The 20,521-nt window shown below is 54.5% G+C and overlaps 1 protein-coding gene across 3 annotated transcripts in view; it reads left to right on the plus strand.

Annotated features, from left to right (window-relative positions):
* COL5A3 (collagen type V alpha 3 chain) overlaps positions 1-20,521 on the plus strand; it is a 36,789-nt gene that overhangs the window by 1,288 nt on the left and 14,980 nt on the right. For all 3 annotated transcript variants that reach the window (XR_011440624.1, XM_070273128.1, XM_023645458.2), the window contains exons 2-35: positions 3,345-3,506; positions 3,601-3,790; positions 3,866-4,022; positions 4,770-4,874; positions 5,180-5,332; positions 7,160-7,273; positions 7,368-7,514; positions 8,763-8,810; positions 8,884-8,925; positions 9,229-9,291; positions 9,816-9,890; positions 9,988-10,071; positions 10,259-10,315; positions 10,405-10,458; positions 10,654-10,707; positions 11,283-11,336; positions 11,419-11,472; positions 11,662-11,715; positions 12,083-12,127; positions 12,219-12,272; positions 12,452-12,496; positions 12,633-12,686; positions 12,821-12,865; positions 13,815-13,868; positions 13,972-14,016; positions 14,135-14,188; positions 15,640-15,684; positions 15,792-15,845; positions 15,988-16,095; positions 16,509-16,562; positions 19,021-19,074; positions 20,001-20,045; positions 20,273-20,326; positions 20,437-20,481. Coding sequence is in view for 2 of the 3 variants with exons in the window: in XM_070273128.1 (XP_070129229.1) it covers positions 3,345-3,506; positions 3,601-3,790; positions 3,866-4,022; positions 4,770-4,874; positions 5,180-5,332; positions 7,160-7,273; positions 7,368-7,514; positions 8,763-8,810; positions 8,884-8,925; positions 9,229-9,291; positions 9,816-9,890; positions 9,988-10,071; positions 10,259-10,315; positions 10,405-10,458; positions 10,654-10,707; positions 11,283-11,336; positions 11,419-11,472; positions 11,662-11,715; positions 12,083-12,127; positions 12,219-12,272; positions 12,452-12,496; positions 12,633-12,686; positions 12,821-12,865; positions 13,815-13,868; positions 13,972-14,016; positions 14,135-14,188; positions 15,640-15,684; positions 15,792-15,845; positions 15,988-16,095; positions 16,509-16,562; positions 19,021-19,074; positions 20,001-20,045; positions 20,273-20,326; positions 20,437-20,481 (2,522 nt within the window). In the remaining variant the exon portion in view is untranslated. The remainder of the gene's footprint in view (positions 1-3,344; positions 3,507-3,600; positions 3,791-3,865; positions 4,023-4,769; positions 4,875-5,179; positions 5,333-7,159; positions 7,274-7,367; positions 7,515-8,762; positions 8,811-8,883; positions 8,926-9,228; positions 9,292-9,815; positions 9,891-9,987; positions 10,072-10,258; positions 10,316-10,404; positions 10,459-10,653; positions 10,708-11,282; positions 11,337-11,418; positions 11,473-11,661; positions 11,716-12,082; positions 12,128-12,218; positions 12,273-12,451; positions 12,497-12,632; positions 12,687-12,820; positions 12,866-13,814; positions 13,869-13,971; positions 14,017-14,134; positions 14,189-15,639; positions 15,685-15,791; positions 15,846-15,987; positions 16,096-16,508; positions 16,563-19,020; positions 19,075-20,000; positions 20,046-20,272; positions 20,327-20,436; positions 20,482-20,521) is intronic.

Raw genomic sequence — 20,521 nt, forward strand, 5'->3', positions numbered from 1 at the left:
CAGGGCGGGGCGGGGCGGAGCGCGGGCGGGGGCGGGAGTGCAAGCTGCTCCCCCCAGCTGAGGGAGTCTCCAGTGTTTTTCCCGAGGAATTTCTCAGGGGCCCCCAGGGGTCCCGGGGGCCGCGGGACGGGTGAGTCAGCGCTGACGCACGCCCAGCTGCGCGCATCTGGCTGGACGCCGTGCCCCGCCCCGGAGGGTTCCGGGTAGGGGGCGCCCCGGGGATCCGGAAGGTCGTAGTCCCTCAAGTGGTGATGGAGGGGGCTTCTCTGGTCTGAGAGATCCCAGACTTGGCCCTCCTGGAAACCCCTCCCTAAGGCGAACTCAGCCCCCTAACACACACACACGCACACTCACATACACGCACGCACACTATACTACAATTTCTCTGGAGTCCGGGGAGATGCCTGCTCACATGGACAATCCCAAATTGGCCTATGCCCCGTTCCCACGCTCACACACGCACACCGTCGTGCAATCGCAGGCATCGTTCAGAATATAAGTCCCTGGGGACACTAGGAATGTTAAACACGGGTGCTCACGTCCAGGCAACCCCATCAGCCACCCGCCACATGGTCACAGCTTTTGTCACCCTCCTACGCTTTTAAACTATCACACATGCTTTCCCTGGCATCCTTCCAACACGATAGGCATTCACAACCAGTCACCCACTGGCTGCCTTGGCCACACGCTCACATATAACCACACCCCCCATCTCGAGTGTAAGTCTCACAGTCACAGACTCACCTGTGTGACCTGCAGAGCCGCGAGCTCACCGGCAGGACCCAGACTCACAAGGACACACAGCCACCAGTCAAAGAGCTGCATCTAATCTCTCCATGGTGGGTCAAATACTCACACACGTTGACACAGCACAAATCACACACTCGGCCATTCCTTGGTTCATATAGAATCACACAATATATAGAATCACGCAATATATAGAATGCACAATCTCATACATGTATGTAGTAACATATACACACATTTACACAGACACTCACACCCATGTTCTCCTATGCATCTGAGGGGACCCCAACCGTGTCCCAGCCGGGCCCCTGTCTGCCTCCCTCCGTGTCATAGACCCCATCCAATGTCTCCCCGGGGCCCTGACCAGCACAGAGGAGAGACTGTGGGGGAAGGGCGGGCTGGGTCCTTGACAGACCCCCACCCCCTGGCCCTGCAGGCAGGACTCAATGCCTCTTGTGTGTCTCCTTGTCATGAAGCCAGCAGTGAAAAGAAAGGGCAGTCAGTCTCTGAAAGGTCATTACAGAAGGGACACAAGATCTAAGCAGGAGACATTTGGGTTCGATGCCGGCAGGGACTTTGTGAGTGAGCAGTTGGTCATGGGGAGACCCCTTCCCACTGAATACAGCCTGGGGTCTGGGCGAGGAGAGAGCCTGGGAGAGCCACGCAGGGTAGGGTCATGGCTCTCAGCCCTCGCCTGGCCCCATCTGGGATGATCGTTCCGTGGGGAAGTGACCCTTGTGGTCAGCAGAGCCTGGGAGCCCAGATCTCAGCCCCAGGGGCCTGTAACTCAAATACCTCTTAATGACAGCCCAGCCACAGAACAGGCAATTAGAGATGGGGCTGGTGGCGGCGACGGGGTTGGAGAGGGGAGTGTGGATGGAGAGAGAGAGATGCGGAGAGCAACCCACACCCAGAGATACAGAGAGGGAGGCACAGAGATAGAGACACGCAGAGAGAGACAGATGGGAGAGCCAAGGAAATACCGAGAGACAGAGACGGAGAGAGCTAAAGAGTGAGAGAGAGCGAGAAAGTAGAGAGCGAGAGAGAGAGGGAGAGAGACACTGATTCAGAGTTGGACACAGACGGAGACCTGGAAAGACCCATGCAGAAAGTAGGACAGAGAGAGGGCGGGGAGGGGGAGAGATGAGGGAAGGCTGGAGGCTGGGGGCAAGAGGGATCCGAGGCTGGAGGATAAGGAGATCTCACCCAGGAGGAGCTGGGACAGGGGTCGCTCATCCAAGCCCCTATCTCCCCCAAGTCTGGCCCCCTACCCTGGTTCCCAATGGTGAGGTCAGCAGAGCCGCCCCCAGGGTGAGGTCATGGGCAGAGTCGGCAGAATCTGGCTCCTGCCAAGAGGCTGGGTCAGGGGGTCAGTGGGACAGTCTGCCGAGTGGAGGGGAGATCAGGCAGGGGCTTTGGGCCCAGGGAAGCACCCGCCCACCCCTGCCCAAGCCATGTGGTTCCACTTAGCACCGGCCGAGCGGCGTGGGGCGGGGCTGATAGGACGGCTGGGGTTAGGATCTGGTTGGGCCAGACCAGTCCCTCCTTTTGCTGGGATGAAAGGGAGAGGGTCAGAGGGAGGAGGTCAGGAGGTTATCAGAGAGAGGGGGTTCCAAGGGGGAGGGCAGGGAGGGTGATGAAATGGAGAGGTCACATGTCAGATGGAGGAGACTGAGATAGGCAGAGGGAGGAGGGCAGAGAGGGTGACCAGAAGGAGAAGTCATTGGGGATGGTCAGAGAAAGAGTGGTCAGAGGGAGAAGGTCTGAAGTGGCAGGGGTCAAAGGGAGGAGGTCATGAGTGATGGCAGCCAGAAGGAAGAAGTCAGGGGAGGTGAAGGTCAGAGCGAGGAGGTCATGGGTGATGGTGGTCAAGACAGTGGTCAGCGGGCCAGCCCTGTGGCCGAGTGGTTGAGTTCGCTCGCTCTGCTTCGGCGGCCCAGGGTTTCGCCGGTTTGAATCCTGGGCGCGGACATGGCACTGCTCATCAGGCCACGCTGAGATAGCATCCCACATCCCTCAATTAGACGGACCCACAACAGAAAATATACAACTATGTACTGGGGGGCTTTGGGGTGAAAAAGGAAAAATAAAATCTTTAAAAAAAAAAGAAAGTGATCAAAAGGAAGAAGTCAGGGGAGGTGAAGGTCAGAGGGAGGAGGTGTTGGGTGATGGTCAGAGGGAGGAGTTCAGAGGGAGGAGGCGGGGGAAGAACACACACAAGGAGCCCCTCCTCTCCAAGTGGGTTTCCCCTGGCAAGGGGGCTTCGGGCTCAGGAGGCAGCCCCAGGGAACCCGTGTGGGGGAGTGCACGGGGGTGGGGGGGGAGACCGTCTGGCTCTGGGGCTCAGGCCAGGAAGCTTTGATTCATCCCAGAACTAGGTCAGCTTTGCTTTTTTCTCACCAAAAACCAAGGGAAAAAACAGGAGTCAACAGGCTGATGAGGCCGGAACAGCTGTGGGTGGTGGGGGGTGTGGGTCCCAGGCCTGTTCCTTCTCTCTGACCCACAAACACAGTGGGGGGTTGAGCCCCCCAAACCTGAGCCGTTCCCGTGGAGTCCCAGGCTTGTTGTAACTGTCCCACCCCGGCTTCCCCCTGCAGCTGAGCCCGTGGATGTGCTGAAGGTCCTGGGTGTGCGCGGGGGCCAGGCTGGGGTCCCTGTGGGGCCTGGCCTCTGCCCCCAGAGGGCCCCGGAGGGCGACCGGGCATTCCGAGTGGGCAAGGCCAGCACACTAGGCGTCCCCACGAGGGAGCTCTTTCCAGGTGAGTCAAGGCAGGAGGGGCTGGGGGTCACCCCGGAAACGTGGGTCACTCTGCTAGGCCACCTGAGCTGCCTTTTTCCCTCTGTCCCCTCCAGATGGGCACTTTCCTGAGAATTTCTCCGTGCTGGTCACTCTGCGGGGCCAGCCCGCCAACCAGTCTGTCCTTCTATCCATTTACGATGAGGGCGGTGCCCGGCAGCTGGGCCTGGCGCTGGGGCCCGCTCTGGGCCTCCTAGGTGACCCCTTCCGCCCCCTTCCTCAGCGAGTCAACCTCACGGATGGCAGGTGAGTGTAGGGAGGGTGGGGGTCCAGGCAGAGATGGGGTGAGAAGCACCCCTGGCTGAGACTGTCCCCTTGCAGGTGGCACCGTGTGGCGGTCAGTGTGGATGGTGGGATGGTGACCCTGGTGGCCGACTGTGAACCTCAGTTGCCTGTGCTGGGCCAGGGGCCTCGCTTCATCAGCACAGCTGGACTCACTGTGCTGGGGACCCAGGACCTTGGGGAGGAGACTTTCGAGGTAAGGCTTCAGTGACCTGGGAAACTGAGGCAGAGGATGGGAGAGAGTTTTGTCCACCCCCTGAATCTGGGCAAGAGATTGTAGTAGGGAGATGTCCAGCTCCCATCTAACACCTGGAAGCTGAGAGAAGGGGGTGCCATACCTTGTTGCGCATCTTAGCGGTGTTCGACTCTGAGATTGTAGAGTGACAAAACTAATTTGTGATGATGCATGCTCGGCTCATGGGGGAAGGATAAGGTTGTGACATGCGCCCGCGCTGGTTGTTGTGATGGTGCGTAATTGTATGTGGGGCAGTTGTGACGTTGAATGCCGGCCAGGCGTGGTGTTGTGTGGCTGTGTGACAGATGTGGTTTGGGCGTAGTGATTGTTGGGGGTGACTGTGCTGTCTCTGTGATGTGTGTCACCTCCAGGGGGCCAGGGACCTCATCTATCGTGCTCCCCTCCTTATCCCCAGTACCTTGAAGGGCACCTGGCACATAGTGGGAGTCACCATGTGCCCGAGAGCTAAGGAACAAATGTGCCTCTGATGAGACAGATGTTGTGGGATGTGGTTTGTGGTCGAGATTTGGTGTGACCCTGATGGGATCTTTCTTCTCTCAGTTTTAAGGGGCAGAAGGATCGCTGGGGTGGGGCCACCCCGTCCTTCTACTTAGAGTGTTCTGGGTGGAGAAACACCAAGCTATGGTGCTTGGAACGGGGTCAGAGTCAGCCTGTGGCTCCCTTCCCTGACTGCCCCCCCCTCCCCAGGGAGACATTCAGGAGCTGCTGATAAGCCCAGATCCTCAGGCTGCCTTTCAGGCCTGTGAGCGGTACCTTCCCGGCTGTGCCCACCTGGACCCTACAGCCACAGGGGTGAGTGAGAGGCTCGTCATCCCTGGCTCCAGGTCATAGGAATGAGTGAATTCTGACCCACATCCCATGGGGCAGCTTGATCCCTGCCCTCCAACAGGCGTGAGTGACCTTGACCTCGAGTTACATAACTGAGTGACCCTTGGCCCCAGATCATATGATTGACCTTGACCTCAGGTCACAGGGCTAAGTGAGCCCTCGCTTCAAAGCACAGGACCAATGGACCATGTGCCAGCATGACCTCAGGTGACCTGAGTGATGGGGCCGCCATTGAGGGGTTCCAGACATGATTGGGGCCCTCTTCCCAGGCCCCCCAGGGTGACCCAGAAACCCCTCCCCCTCGAAGGAAGGGGAAGGGAAAAGGGAAGAAAAAAGGGCGAGGTCGAAAGGGGAAAGGCAGGAAGAAGAAGAACAAGGAAACTCTGACCCCGAGTCCACCTCCTGGCTCCCTGGAGAACCAGGTAAGGGACCTGCGACTTCTTACCTCTGCTCTTTGACTGCCTGACCTCTGGTCTCTGATCTCCACTGATTGCTGGCACCTCACCCAAAGTCTCTGCCTCTAGTCTCCCATCTTTGACCTTTGACTTCTTTCAGCTGACTGATGGCTTGGGGGGTGCTGGTCCTGTCCTCTGAGCTCTCCCATCTCTGTCACCCCAACCTCCAGTTCTGGAGGGCTAGAGGGAGGGGACACACCAGAAGAGTACCTTATTATCAGGGGATTCTTGGTGAGGGCTACTGTTTAAGGGTGTTGGTTCGCTGGGGTGAAGGAGGGGTTCATTAGTTAATGTGTCATTGTTTGGGGTTGACTGGTTGGGATCATTGGTGATGGTTATTCATTGGGGGAGCCACTAATTAGAATTGGGGGGGCACTATTTGGCCTACCTGACTGAGATTGCTGGTTGGGGGGTCATTGTGGGGAGATGATGATTGAGGTCAATGTTTGGGGGGTTTCTAGTTAGAGGTCACTGTTGAAGCTCATTGATGGAGGCCACTGTTGGTGTTATTGGTGTCACTAGTTTAGGATTAGTGGTGGAGGGGGGTCATTTCTGGGGATAATTAATTGGGGAGGTTCTCAGTGGGGGACCACTGATCGGAAGGCACTAGTGGGGTCACCAATTGGAGTCATTAGTTGGAGGAGTGACTTTTAGGGGGTCATGGATAAGATAATTAGTTTTGGAGTCCCTGATGGGTTATTAGTTGGGAAGTCACTAATAGGTCATTGGTTAGTGGAATTACTGTTTGGGGGTCATTAGTTGGGGAGCTCTAGTTGGGTTCACTCATGGGTATTCATTTTGGAAGAGCATTGGTTAAGGGAATATTGATTAGGGGTCACTGGTGGGGCTTATCAGTTGCGGGGGAGTCACTGGTTGAGGTCCCTGGTTGGGGAGGTCACTGGATGGGAGAGAAACTGATTGGAGTCATTGATGGGGATCACTAACTGGGGGGCCTCTGGTGGGTCACTGGTTATAGGAATGATTGGTGGGAGGTCAATGACGTGGGTTATTCATTGAGGGGGTCACTGGTTAGGTCCTTTAGTGTGGATCCTTGGCCAGGGGTCTTTGATGGGGGTCGTTAATTGGGGGTGGGGTCACTAACGGGTGACTGGTTGTAAGAATAATTGGTACCATTGATGGGAGTCATTAGTTGGTGGGTCACTGGGTAGGGGTCCTTGGTGTGGGCCACTGACTGGGCTCCTTGGTTAGGGGAGTTGCTGGTTACATGACATCTGCTCTCAGCATCAGCAAGGAGAAAGAAATGATCACTCCAGGCCCAGAACGGGGGCACCAGGAGTAGCCTATCCCATCCCCTTCCTCAGCCCTAGCCCGTCACCTTGGCCCCCACCACCCTCTTCGCACCCTTCACCCAGTTCCTCTGCAGCTGTCCAGGCCAGGAGGAACTCTGCTCCCTCTCTGCCTGCAGCCTGGCTGGCTGACCGCTGAGCTCTGCCTTGGGAGTGGACACGTGGGGTAGGCTTCCGGAGTCTGGCCCTAAGTACTGGACCTTGACCCTGACCACTGGGCTCTGGAGCCAGCCCCACTCTGCCTTCCAGGCCTCACAGCCCCGGCCAGCGCCTCCCCTCCTCCAGACGTGAGAGCTCCCCCTGCTGGCTGTCCTGGTCCAGCCAGCACACCGCCTACCCTATATGCCTCTGATGGTTTTTGAGAATCCGCTTCCATCCTTCTCCCTAGACTAGGTCCTCCAGGGGAGAGGGCTGTCTCCTCCTTTGCCTCCCTTTTGTCTTGATTGTCCTGCCTCCAGACCGGATTCTCCCTCTGTCCCTGCTCCAGACCTCCACTGACATCCCCCAGACAGAGACCCCAGCTCCAACTCTGTCTCTGACTCCCACACCTTTGGTCCTCACCACCGCTGTGACTACTGGCCACAACATCGCGATCACAGAGGTTGGTGGGCAGTGGACGGGGCTGGGCAGGGCAGCGGTGGTGGCAGACAATGAGGAGGTCAGGGGCAAACTTTGGCCTGCCCCAATGTCCTCAGGGAAGCCTGAATCCTGACAGCGAAACTGAACTGGGAACTCTGGAGACCAGCTTGGCCAAGGAGGACATGGAAGGAGGTCGCCCCACCATGTGGCCTGACTTCTGGGCAGCAGAACGGTCATTGCAGACCCAGTTCCATATCCTTCCTGTGAGTCTGGGTGGCTGGGTTAAGTGCGGGGGAAGAGATTCCTGCCTGGAGCCACACACAACCACATCCTCTCTTTTGCTTTTTAAAATCTTGCCTAGAATGCCTTCCCACCAGCCTCGCGTGGTTTTTATTTATCAACAGTCACTGTGTTAACGTGACAGGCATTGTGCTAATGGATGGCTCTGGGGGTAGGGTCATGCCTTTGGCTTTTAATCTAAGCAAGATGAGAAGCCACTTGAGAGGCAACACAATCTGACTTGCAGTTTTAAAAGCTCCTTCTGGCTGCTGCTCAGCGTATGGACTGTAGGGGGAGCCAGAGGGGCAGCAGGGGAAAAAGTCTACACGACAGAGTTGTGATCTGGATGAGGGGGTGCTGGTGGCGGTGGGGACGGAGAAAAGTGGACAGATTTGGGCCGTGCTCCATGTTGCTCTTGCTGCTGGAGGTGGAGAAAGATGCAAAGAGGACCAGGTAGATGCTCGGTGGCGCCACCAGATAAGATGGGGAAGCCTGCAGGAGGAGCCAGTGGAAAGGGTCGAGGATCTCATTTCCGATGCCCTAAATTGCCGACACCTGTTTGGCATCCAAATGGTGATGTCAAGCGGGTGATTGGTTAGAAGATTCTGGAGTTCAAGGGAGATGGTCTACGCTGGAGTTAAAGACTTGGAACTCATCTGCAGAGCAATGCTGTCTTTGGTCAAGAGTTTGAATGAGGTTGCCTAGGGAAATCACACAGACAGAGAGGGGAGCCCAGGTTCCAGCCTTGGTGTTGGACGGGGGAGGAAGTGAATAATCCTAACCGACTCCCCCTGAGTGCCTGTTAGGTGTTAAGCATTGTTTTAACTTATTCATCTTCCCATGGGACGTATAGTCGTCATTCACCCACCGACTTTGCAGGCGAGGCTATAGGAGTTGAATTAAGTTGCCCAACATCACTCAGCTAGTGAGAGGCAGCTCTGGGATTAGGACCCCACAGGACTGAGAGCCCCAGAGCTCCAGAGTTCATGCTCTTCGTCTTGATGCTGCATAGCCAGCTTGAAGCTGGAGGCTGCTCAGAACACATCAGTTGAAGAAACCACAGCAGAGGCAGCTCTGAGGGTGGAGCATGTGTACATGAGTGCGTGCGTGCATGTGTGCAGGAGTGCGTGCATGCATGCAGGCACATGAGACGAGTGTGAAGTCAATTAGCTGGGAGTTCTGTGTCTGAGTCCTGGGCCCACATCTCTTTTCTCTCCACTCCCCTGCCCCAGGGCGCCGGAGAGAAGGGAGCCAAAGGAGAACCAGCAGTGATTGAACAGGTGAGGGGTGTGGAGCCGGAAGCGGGTGGAGGGGTCTGGGCTAGAATGGGGGTCACACTCATTTCTCCCTCAGGGACAGCAGTTTGAGGGACCTCCAGGAGCCCCTGGACCCCGAGTGAGTCATGGCTGTGTTTTCCTCTTCCTGCTTTCTCTTCCAGTTGGGGTGTTTGAGCCCCTGGGGTGAAATGTTGCCGGATCAGTCAATGACTATTGGATATTTGAGTCTCAAAGGATGAGTCAAAATAGGGGTGGGGGTGTAAAGCTGGGAGTCGTGTGGGTCAGTATAGTATTGAGGGGCCAGGAATGGCTTGGTGATGGGTGGGAAGGTGAGCATGGGGTCAGGGTCAGTGGTGGCTCGGAAGTTAGCCTGGCTCAGTCTTTGCACTTCTCATGACTTCTGTTCCTCTGTCCCCAACAGGGGGTGGTTGGCCCCTCAGGTCCTCCTGGTCCCCCAGGATTCCCTGGCGACCCTGGTCCACCGGTAAGAGACTCCCTATGGGGTGTATCCTTCTGGGGGAGTGAGGTTTCAGGCTGTGGGGCTGAGATTGGGAGCATGGATGTCTGAACATGGGTCCGGGAGGCTGGGACACCATCTCGAAGCTGGCGCTGACCCCTCCTGCTCGTCTCTTTTCCCATCTGTGAATTATCACTCTGGTCCTCTTTTGTCCCTGGGGGCCTATCCCCTCTTTTCTCCTTCTGTCTCTACCCATGAGTTTCTTTCATCTCTGTCTTTCTCCCTATGTCTCTCTTTCTTTATCTCTCTTCTTTCTTTTTCTGTCTCTGCCACTTTTTGTAACTCTCTCCCTCCTTCCATCTCTCTCTCTCGCTCCTCTCTCTGTCTCTCCCTGCCTCCTTCTTTCCATCTCTCTGCCTCCACCCTTCTGTGTGTGTCTCTCTCCTCCTCCATCTCTATCTCTCACTTCTGTCTCTCTCTGTCCCCTCCTGCACCCATCCTTTCCTTTATCTCTCTGCCTTCATCCCTCTCTGTCTCCCTCCCTCTCTCAGGGTCCTGCTGGCCTCCCAGGGATCCCTGGCATTGACGGGATCCGGGGTCTACCAGGCACAGTGATCATGATGCCGGTAAGAAGGAGATAGGGTGGCACAACCTTGGGGCGTGGAGCCCTCACTCAGGAGGGGGCCTCTCTTTGGGGCTCCCCTCACCACTACTTGCCCCTAGTTCCAGTTTGTAAGCAGCTCCCTCAAAGGACCCCCAGTGTCCTTCCAGCAGGCCCAGGCCCAGGCAGTACTCCAACAGGCTCAGGTGAGTGGAGGACGACAAGGTGACCGAGGGAGGGCTAATGGAAAGACACCGAGAGAACGACAGAGACGGGGGATAAGGTGGGCTAGTCAGGAGACAGGTGGATAGTTGTCTCTTGAAGATGCCTTTGTGGGGGGGTGTCAGGGATCTTGTGGGAGACCTGAGACTCTGTTCCTCTCTCTTTTTCTAGCTCTCCATGAAAGGCCCCCCCGGCCCAGTGGGGCTCACTGGGCGCCCAGGTCCCGTGGTGAGTGAAGAGGCTACATGGAAAAGGGGGACTCAGGAGTGGGGAGTGGTAACGTTCTGACTGCTTTACCCCATCTCTCTTCCTCCAAGGGTCTCCCTGGGTATCCAGGTCTGAAAGGAGAGATGGGAGAAATGGGGCCACAGGTGAGACTGGTGGGGGTGGGGACAGGCTCGGATGGGACGAGTCTTCTCCTGGGGCCACAGGATAATGTTCTAGTTGAGGAAAATGACAAGGGCTGGGGTACCCTTGCAATGATTGCCCTTCCTAGGGAATGATTTAAAATAAATCCTTCCTCCTTCTTACTCTCCTTTTTCTTCCTACTTTTCTTTCTCTTCTAGGGTCCCCGAGGCCTTCAGGGACCTCTTGGGCCCCCTGGCCGAGAGGGAAAGATGGTGAGTGACTCCTAGGCCTCGAGCTATCCCTTATCCATCCCTCAACCCCCAACGTGAGCCTTGGCTCTGTGCGCCACGGGTCTCCTGGTGTCATTGGTGGGATAAGAGCACTGAGAACAGAGAATGGCAGCTCCACTGAGGGTGTGACAGAGGCGTCTGGCCAGGTCACAGAGTCGGGGAGGACTTGGCAGACAGAATGTTTGGACTGAGATCTGAGGTATAGCCAGGTAAACAGGAGAGGAAGGGCATTCCAAAGAGAATGAACAGTATGTGCAAAAGAGGAGATTGGCACATTGTGGAGGAGTGATGAACACGATAATTCCGGACAGTTTTAAGTGCAGTGAGGAACCTGCAACAGGGCATTTGGTGGAGGCTGAAGACAATGGTTCTTAATTTTTGTGATGATGGTGACATGCACTAGAGCAAAGGCACCAGGGATGAAGAATAATGGGTGGGTCTGAGATATATCTGGAAGGTTATGTTTGTACACAGAGAAGCCCCCAGTACAGGATGCGGCCCAGGAAGGTGCTCGGTAAATGGTACTGGGTATCTTGATGACGTCACCTCTTCCATAGGGCCGCTCAGGAGCAGATGGGGCTCGGGGCCTCCCAGGGGATACGGGACCAAAGGTAGGTGATGGGGCCAGGACTGGGACATAGAGGGACTGTCAGGGTCGAGGATTCAAGGCTCAGCTGGTGTCTCTGTGTGCAGGGTGATCGAGGTTTTGATGGCCTCCCAGGGCTGCCTGGTGAGAAGGGTCAAAGGGTGAGTGTGTGAGGCCCCTCTCCCACGTGCAATCCCCTCCCAATATTCATGGCGACCCCCTTGCCTCCAGCATCAGAGCCTCCATCCCTGCGTCTCTGTCCTCACCCCGTGTGCCCCATCTCCTTTCCTGGGGGGCTGGTCTCCACCCCCACCTTTCCACTCTGAACTCCCCTCCGTTCCCCACTCCAGGGTGACTTTGGCCATGTGGGGCAGCCGGGCCCCCCAGGAGAGGATGGTGCGAAGGTAAGTTCGGAAGAGAGTTAGGGGATGGTTTGGAAGCTAGAAAGCGAAAATGAGAGTCAGAGTGGAGTAGATCATTTAGGAGACGGGGTGACGGATGAGAGTCTGCACTTGGGGGTCAGGAGGGCCCAGTGGGGCTCAAAAAGGCAGACTGGGAGCTGGGAACTAGTGCTGGAGTTAGGAGGTGAGACTCAGGGTTGCAGGCCTGGGATTGGGGTAGAGAACCTGAATCGAATTATGTGTGCTCACTCGGCTGGATCCTGCTGCACCCTTTGATTCTGAGTTCCCTGGAAGGGGCCGCCCCGATGAGGAAGGTGGTTCTTTGAGGGCTGCACGTCTCCCCTAACCAGGTGATGACACTTTCCCACAGGGAGCAGAGGGACCTCCGGGGCCCACTGGCCAGGCTGGGGAGCCAGTGAGTATCAGGGACCCCCAGACCCCTTGCCTGGCACAGGGGAGAGAGTCAGGGCCCATGGGGCTGGGCTAATGCTCCTACTTCCTTGCAGGGCCCCCGAGGACTGATCGGCCCCAGAGGCTCACCCGGCCCCCTGGGACGGCCGGTGAGAATGTCATCCTCTATGCATACCCCTCTATGTCATACCCCTGCCTGTCCTTTTCTAGCCTTTCTCCCCTCTGCATGTCATTTCTGTTGCCTGGTTTCTCTGCCCACCTCTCAGTATCTCAGATGCAGGCTCCTGCACGTGTGTCTGCTCTGGTCTCACACCCTGTCCTCCCCCAGGGTGTAGTTGGAATTGACGGTGCTCCAGGTGCCAAAGGAAATGTGGTATGTGGTCTCCCTTCTGACCCTTGACCCATGACCCTCCACATTATTGTCCACTCCCATGTCTCCCATTTCAACTTCGCTGACACCTCAACACCAGATCCCTTTCAGCTTCATGGAACCCTCACTTTGTCCCCAGGGTCCTCCAGGAGAACCAGGGCCCCCAGGACAGCAGGGAAATCCTGGATCCCAGGTTTGAGCTGTCTTTCCCAATAATGCGGGGTGGCGGTGGTCAGCCAAGGTCACAGACCACTCCCAGCCTCCCCAAACTCGGCGCTCACTGCCTCCTTATCATGCCATCCTTTGCCTTCTTTTTTGTACCCTCAGGGAATCCCTGGCCCCCAGGGACCCATTGGCACTCCTGGGGAGAAGGTGAGTGACAGCTCTACCTCCCCCTCCCCCCATGTCTTCTCCCTTCGACTCTGTCTGCAGGGAAAGCTACCCCTCAGGGCCCTTTTTGTTAGCTCTGGATAGTGATAAATTGCAATGTTCCCTAAACAAGTCCAGAGTGTCCTTGTTGTCTTAAAAGTCCTAAAAGTGTCATTGTTGGGGAAAGTTTGGTTGTGAGACATAGAAACCCACCAAAGCTAGACTACGTAATGGGATATTGTCAAGATACAGGGGGACCCACAGCAGCCATCATAGCAAGCATTACCAAGACTCAAGGGCCAGGAAAGCCCTTCCTCTGAGGTCCTGTGGTGTCATCTTTGTTTCTCTGCACGTGTTTCCTATCTCCCCTGGCAGACAGGCTTCTTTTTGCACATATCTTCATCTGTCCTCACCCCCAACTTCTATTTCTACACTCTGTTGTCCCATTTTGTCACCATCTCAGTCCCCAGCTCCTCATGACCTTATAGTTTCTTTACCCCAAACCATGTGATCATAGTTTCTATAAGGTAAGTTGTCCCTTACCTCAAACTTTCAGAAGAGAATCTGATTGACTTAGCTGGGCCAAGGGGCCCGTCTCTGGACCTGTCAACTGTTTGCAGGACATATGGGGTCACCTCATGCCTGCCTAGATCCACCCCTCTTCAGATGGAGCTATGGGTGGGAGGCCCCGCCCCCCCAAATTTCTCTCGCACTGTTTTTACAACCCTTGTTTCAACCTTCCCAGAAGTGGAAGACTTCTGAGGCTCAGAGAGGAGAAGGGCTTGGCCGGGGTGACACAGCAAGTCTGGGCAGAGCTGGGCATAGATTTTCTGGCCACTGGGAGTGACTTCTTCTCTAACCTTCTCTCGCTGCGTATCTGAGTAGGGCTGGTCCTGGTGGAATGCCAGGCTCTGAGATCCTCTCTCTCCCCCTACTGTTCATCATCTTTCAGGGTCCCCCAGGAAACCCAGGAATTCCAGGCCTCCCAGGATCTGATGGCCCTCCGGTGAGAACTGGGAGCTGGAAGGAGGAGGAAGAAAAAGGAGGAGGCTTGGGAATTTGGATGGTCAAATCCGGGTCTCTGACAAGTTTGAATGGTTTTTTCCCAGGGCCACCCAGGCCATGAAGGCCCCACAGGAGAGAAAGGGATCCAGGTGAGTGACCTGGAGAGAGCCTGGGTTGGGGATGAGGCTTGGTACTCGGCGACTAATGAGGGTATTGAGAACATGGAGGAGGAAGGACAGGATGGCGCTGATCTTATCTCCATCTCAGGGTCCACCAGGGTCAGCAGGCCCTCCGGGCTATCCTGGACCTCGGGGTGTAAAGGTAGGTGATGCGTGGGGCCTGCAGGTGAGGGTGATTCATCAGCATTGGCTTTGGGGACCAGCTCCATCAGAAACATCTGCATGTGGGATGAGAGGAATCAGTCTGCCAGGCAAAGGATAATGGGAGCAAGGTTTGGGTCTGAGTGACCATATATAGAAATGTGTGTGTTACTTTGGAGCCAGACAGCCAAAGGGCAGCGTTACAGCATAGCTGTCACCTTGTAGTTGAGGACAGTTAAGCCATTAGAGGCTGCACCCATGTCACCGTAAGCACACACGCCACATTCAAGTACAGGTCAGCACATGTAGTCAAGTAGATGCTCATGTTTTAACTCAAGCCCAGAGCCACATGACCTACAAGCACAGTGATGGTGGGAGAAGCTGCAAGCTGTACTGTGGCTAAATAGAGGTGCACTGTTGACCAAGGGCAGGGACATTGGAATTCACATCTATGTGGTAGCTGAGTCGAGTTACGTTGTAGCCAAGTACAGGTATGTCCAAGACCTGTGGTCTAGGAACAGAGTTTGGCAGCAGCCAAGAGCTGATTCATCACATTTTTACATTGTATATCCAAGGAGATGGCTATATTGTAGCCGGCCACAGAGTCCTGTGGCTGTCTAAACTCAGGGTTACATTGTAGCCATGCAGAGTTAGATATAGTTGAAGCCTATGTTGTAGCTGAGTCTGCGTACATTGTAGCCAAGGTCAGAGCATCTGTGTAGCCAAGCTCAGTTACGTTGTGGTCAAGTGAATTGCCCTGTGGCCAGAGACAGTCATGCTATTGTCAAAAACACACAGCTATATTGTATCCAGGTGCAATTTATTGTAGTCGCTGAGCTCATTTACATTGTGCCTCCCTGTGGCTGCAAACAGTCTCGCTGTTGTCAAAACACACAGTTATACTGTATCCAAGTACAATTTCCTCGTAGTTGCCAAGCTCAGTTACGTTGTAGCCAAGAGCAGCTCTCCTCTCTGCCCAAGCCCAGAGTTTTGTGCAAGCAGCATCTGGGCTTGCATGGAGCATCTTGCTGTAGCCAAGCACAGACTCGCCTTGTTGCCAGGCACAGAGTCGCATTGTAGCCAGTACAATGGGGAACATTCCTTTGCCTTTAGAGTGAGTCTCGGGCCTGGAATGTTCATCCTCTTTCTCCTGCCAGAAGGAACTGTGGACACAGTGTCCCTGGGAGATGGGAATCAATTACTGGGAAATTTGGCCTTCCCTGCACACCCCCACACAGCTGACCTTGGGAGACTGCCAGTGGGAAGCGGGGGGAGGGGCAGCCTCTTGTACATCCCATTAACAGGCTTTGGAGAAAGATCATTTCCTCTGAGGCTGCCCCCCCATCCTGTCCAACATCCTCTTGGGACTGTCCTGGCTGGTTTGGGGCAGGAGACTGAGTTTGGGGCCCTTCATAAGAGGAGGAGGGATTGGAGAGCTTTTTTACTTTTCAGGGTACCTCTGGCAACCGGGGCCTCCAGGGGGAGAAAGGAGAGAAGGTGAGAAGGAAGGAGCTTCCTGGGGAGGGGAGCCATAATAATACGGCTCTGGCTGTGTCCCTTTCCTGAAACCCTGACCTCTGAACTCTGCACTCTCTCCCACCCAGGGAGAGGATGGCTTCCCAGGCGTCAAGGGTGATGGAGGGCTTAAAGGCGATCGGGTAAGACGATCCCCAGGTGAAGTGTTGGTGGGTCTGGGGGACTTGGGGAGATGGGGAGGAGGTGAGCTGGGGCTAAGATGGGGGGCTGGGAGGAGCAGGGATGACAGGGGACTGATATCAGGGCATCTTCTTTCTATTCCAGGGGCAACCCGGGCCCCCAGGTCCCCGAGGAGAGGATGGTCCTGAAGGGATGAAGGGGCAGGAGGGGCTGGCTGGCGAGGAGGGGCCCCCAGGCTCGGCTGGGGAAAAGGTGAATGGACCTTTGTCACCCCCTCCAGCTTCCCAACCTTCAGTGTGGGTGTTCCTGAGGCTCTTTGCCTCTGCCCTCTGCTCTTTAACCTCTGACCTCGGGAGGATGCTACCATCTTTAATTCCTCAGCTCGGCGTTACAGAGCGATTCCGTGCACATTATCTTAGTTTTCTCCCCATAACCACCACATGCAATAGGCATTTCTCTCCCCATTTTACAGACAAAGGAACAGATTTGGAATGGTTGAATGACCCGCCCAAGGACATGTCCCCAGCAGGCAGCAACCAGGACTTGAACCCATGTGTCCCTGAATCCCATCCTGCTGCCCCTGCCACCATACTCCAGCCATCCTGCCCTTTCTCTCTGACCTCCTCATTGCAGTTTCTGACCTTTGTCCCATAATGTCTCTGTAGGGCAAGCTTGGGGTGCCGGGCCTCCCGGGTTACCCAGGACGTCCAGGCCCTAAGGTAAGAAGCTAGGGGGCTGGGGTTGGGCAAGGGCAGGGTTCAGGGACTGGTTAACATCTGGGGGTCCAGGCTGTGGTCTGGGGGGTGAGTTGTCTACCCCATGGGTCATTGAGAGACAATGTGAGATGTGGGTTTGGCATCAGACAGACTTGGGTTCAAATACCCACCCCTTAGCTGCTATGTGACTTTGGACAAGTCACCCCTTACCTGCTAAGTGACCTTGGCCAAGTCTCTCTCTTTTTTTTTTTAAAGATTTTATTTTTTTCCTTTTTCTCCCCAAAGCCCCCCAGTACATAGTTGTATATTCTTTGTTGTGGGTCCTTCTAGTTGTGGCATGTGGGACGCTGCCTCAACATGCTTTTATGATCAGTGCCATGTCCACGCCCAGGATTCGAACCAACGAAACACTGGGCCGCCTGCAGCGGAGCGCGCAAATTTAACCACTCGGCCACAGGGCCAGCCCCTGGCCAAGTCTCTTGAGCCCGTTTGCTCAGCTGCAAAATAGAGATATCAGTAGTATTTACCTCATCAATTTGATTATAATAACGTTGGTGATTTTGATAATAAAACTGTAGGATCCTTCTTATTTGGAATGAATGACAGTTCCAACAAAGTCAGTAAGGAGGAGAATCATAAAAAATCCATGTCTTACATATCTTGAATTAATTATAACATAATAAAATGTACTTATATAAAAATGTACATTCGTCTGCCAATGCTTTGATGAATGAGGCTACAGTTTAGACATGTCTGTCTCCCTAAACCATACCCACATTACATCACTGACGATTTATAGTTATTATTTATATAAAGCAGAGCAGAAACTCAAAGTCACTTGGGAAGAAATCTGAGTGCAGAATCGTTCCAGAGTTCCACACTTTTGCCGTCTAATTTGACGGTGATTTTTTTACTGACTTCCCTTTATACAGAGTCTTTTCCATTTAACTTAGATTGGATAGACATCGCTGTTTTCCTTCCTACGTCTCATCAGTTTTTGTCAACTTTCATTAAGTCACACGGCTCCAATAGCAAGGGCAACTGCCATAAACAGGTTTGGAAAGAGACTCAACCATAGCTAAGAATAGAACTCACCGGGTGGGAGAAGTTCAAGGGCGTTAGAGGGAGGCCTCCCAGCCAAGACCTGACAGCGTGTCTTGGGCATCGAGCAATGTGTTCCAGGAGGCGTGCTGTGTTGGTTAAGTCGAGGTCGGTGTCTCGGTCAGCTCAGGCTGCTCTAACAAAAATACCTTAGACGGGTGGACAGCAGAAATTTATTTCTCACAGTTCTGGAGGCAGGAAGTCTGAGATCAGAGTGCCAGCATGGTTGGGTTCTGATAAGGGCTCTCTTCCTGGTTTATAGAGAGCAGGGGAGGAGAAGAGAGAGAGAGAGAGAGAGAGATAGGCTCCTCCTCTTCTGACAAGGGCACTGGTCCCATTCATGAGGGCTCCATCATCATGACCTACTTGCCTCCCAAGGGCCCCACCTAAGATTAGGGCTTAAATATATGAATTTTCTGGGGACATTCAGTCCATGGCAGTCAGTTATAATCTCCATAAATAACAATGATGGCTCACATTTCTTGAGCAATTATTATGTGCCAAAGACCACGTAAAAACACTTTTTACACATTATCTTATTTAATCCTCACCAAAACCTTGTGAGGGAGGTATTATTGTTATCCGCAGGCCAAAAACAAGGAGACTGATCCTCAGAGGGGTTAAGCCATTTGTCCAGGGCCACACAGCTAGCCCAGTGGTAGATTTGGGATTCAAAACACAGTGAGACATGGGAGGGGATATCAGAGCCTGTGATGTCTTCCCCAGGTGGAGGGAGAATGCCTCCAGGAAGGGCAGGACAGCATGGACTGGAGTCAGTTAGTTAACAAATACTGAGTGAGCACCCACCATGTGCCAGGCAGTGGGGAATAAGGGCTATGTCTTACCGGGGAGTACAGACATTGAATAAGTAAGCAAGTGAACAAAGTCATTTCCACACAATATTATTTGTATTGAAAACAAAATAAGATAATGTGGTAGACGGAGGGTGACTTGGCAGATGTGGTCATCAGGATGGTGGAAGAAGGCCTCTCTAAGGAGTGACATCTGAATGAGATCTAAATGATGAGGAGTAGCTGGCTCTGTGGGGACCTGCTAGAAGAACATTTTAGGCAAAGGAACAGCCAGTGCAAAGGCCCTGAGGCAGGAATGTACTGCTGTCCTCAAGGAGCATTGAGAAGACCAATGTGGTTGGAGTGGAGTGAGCAGATGGGGAGAGTCAGGGGACAGGAGGGCAGAGGGCTGCCCTGGAGGAGGCTGGGGCTGGGGGAACCAAAGAAGCTTCTGGACTCAGTGGCCTGGAAAGGCCTGTAGGGATGGGGTGGCTGAATGGGATGAGGGGCCAACTTTGCCCACCACCCACTCCTCACCCCATCTCTTCTCTCTGATTCTCTCCACTCAGGGATCTATCGGCTTTCCTGGGCCCCTGGGACCATTAGGAGAGAAAGGGAAGCGGGTGAGTCGTGATCTAGGGGTCAGGGGAGAGGGGACGGCTTGCGTGAGTGGAACAGCGTGTGTGCTGTGCGTGACGGGGGGTGGGCCCCTGGGTGGCTGTGTCTGTGCCTGGAAGCACTTGTGTGCACACGTATCCCCATGTGCAATGCAGGGCACATGCAAGTGACCCCACGTGGCATACGGTGCAGGTGTCTGTGCTCATGTGTGTGGTGGGCATTCGTGTGCTTCTCGCTACAGATCAGATGGGGTCTGCGGGCTGTAGCCTGTGGGCCTACGACTGGGTGAACGAGGGCATGAGCCTGAGTGTACATTGTGTGACTGTGGGCATACGTGTGCAAGGGTCATGTACACGTGTGTGAAAGGATATGGATATACACACATAGGTGTGTACTTCTGTGCACACTGAGTGTGTATGCACACATGCATTGTCTTGTTATGTGTGCACTGCAGCTGTGTAAATGGACACTGTGTAAACACACGAGTCTATGTATACTGATGTGTTTATCAGGACCATGTCCTCTCATGAATCCGTGTGTGTATGTGTTTACATTGGGTGCACGTGTGTACAAGGGACATATTACATGAGGAGTTCAGCGTGTCAACTGAGGCTGTGGATTGCCCAAAACATGCCATGATGGCACATGTCATGTGTGCATGCCATGCAGCTGTGATAAATAGGCATCTGTGTGGGGGAACATGCTTGTAGGTTTGGAGCATATAGGTGCAATCATACATGTCATTGGGTGTCTGATCTTTGCACGGTTGTGTGTGTCTAAGTTATATTTATACGTGTGTGTGAATGAAAGGCTTGTGCATAAATGTGTGGCAGACATCCTTCTACATCTGTGACTGCATGCATTTGTGTGTCTGTGTCCTGTCTTTTCACCATAACTCTTCTGCTTTCCCCTCACCCGATTTACCTCCCAGGGGAAAGCGGGACAGCCAGGCCTGGAAGGAGAGCGGGGGCCACCAGTAAGAAAATGGGGAGCTCTCCCCACCCCACTGGCCCTTAGGGGGCAGAGCTGGAAGAAGAGTTTGTGGAGAGGTTGTGAGGGGGCAGGAAAGACGGTTTGGATTATGTTGGTGTCCCTGGTGGGGCGAGAGGGGGTCACAGAGGGAGGGCAGGGACCAAAGGATTCAGTCTTATCTCTCAGGCTCCCCCATCCTCTCACTTCTAATCTTTGCTTCTTTCTATTCAGGGGTCCAGAGGAGAGAGGGGACAACCGGGTGCCACGGGGCAGCCAGGCCCCAAGGTATGGGGTGGGCGTGATCAGGCCCCCAGGCAGACCCTCTAGCCCAGGCTCACCAAGTCCTCCTCAGCTGAGTTTGTTCTGCAGCCTGAGTCTCATTCATTCTGTCCTAGGGTGACGTGGGCCAGGACGGGGCCCCTGGGATCCCTGGAGAAAAGGTGTGTGCATATGTTTGTGTGTGTGATTCTGGGTGGGAGG

Source organism: Equus caballus, chromosome 7 (genome assembly GCF_041296265.1).
Source record: "Equus caballus isolate H_3958 breed thoroughbred chromosome 7, TB-T2T, whole genome shotgun sequence".
NCBI lineage: Eukaryota > Metazoa > Chordata > Mammalia > Perissodactyla > Equidae > Equus > Equus caballus.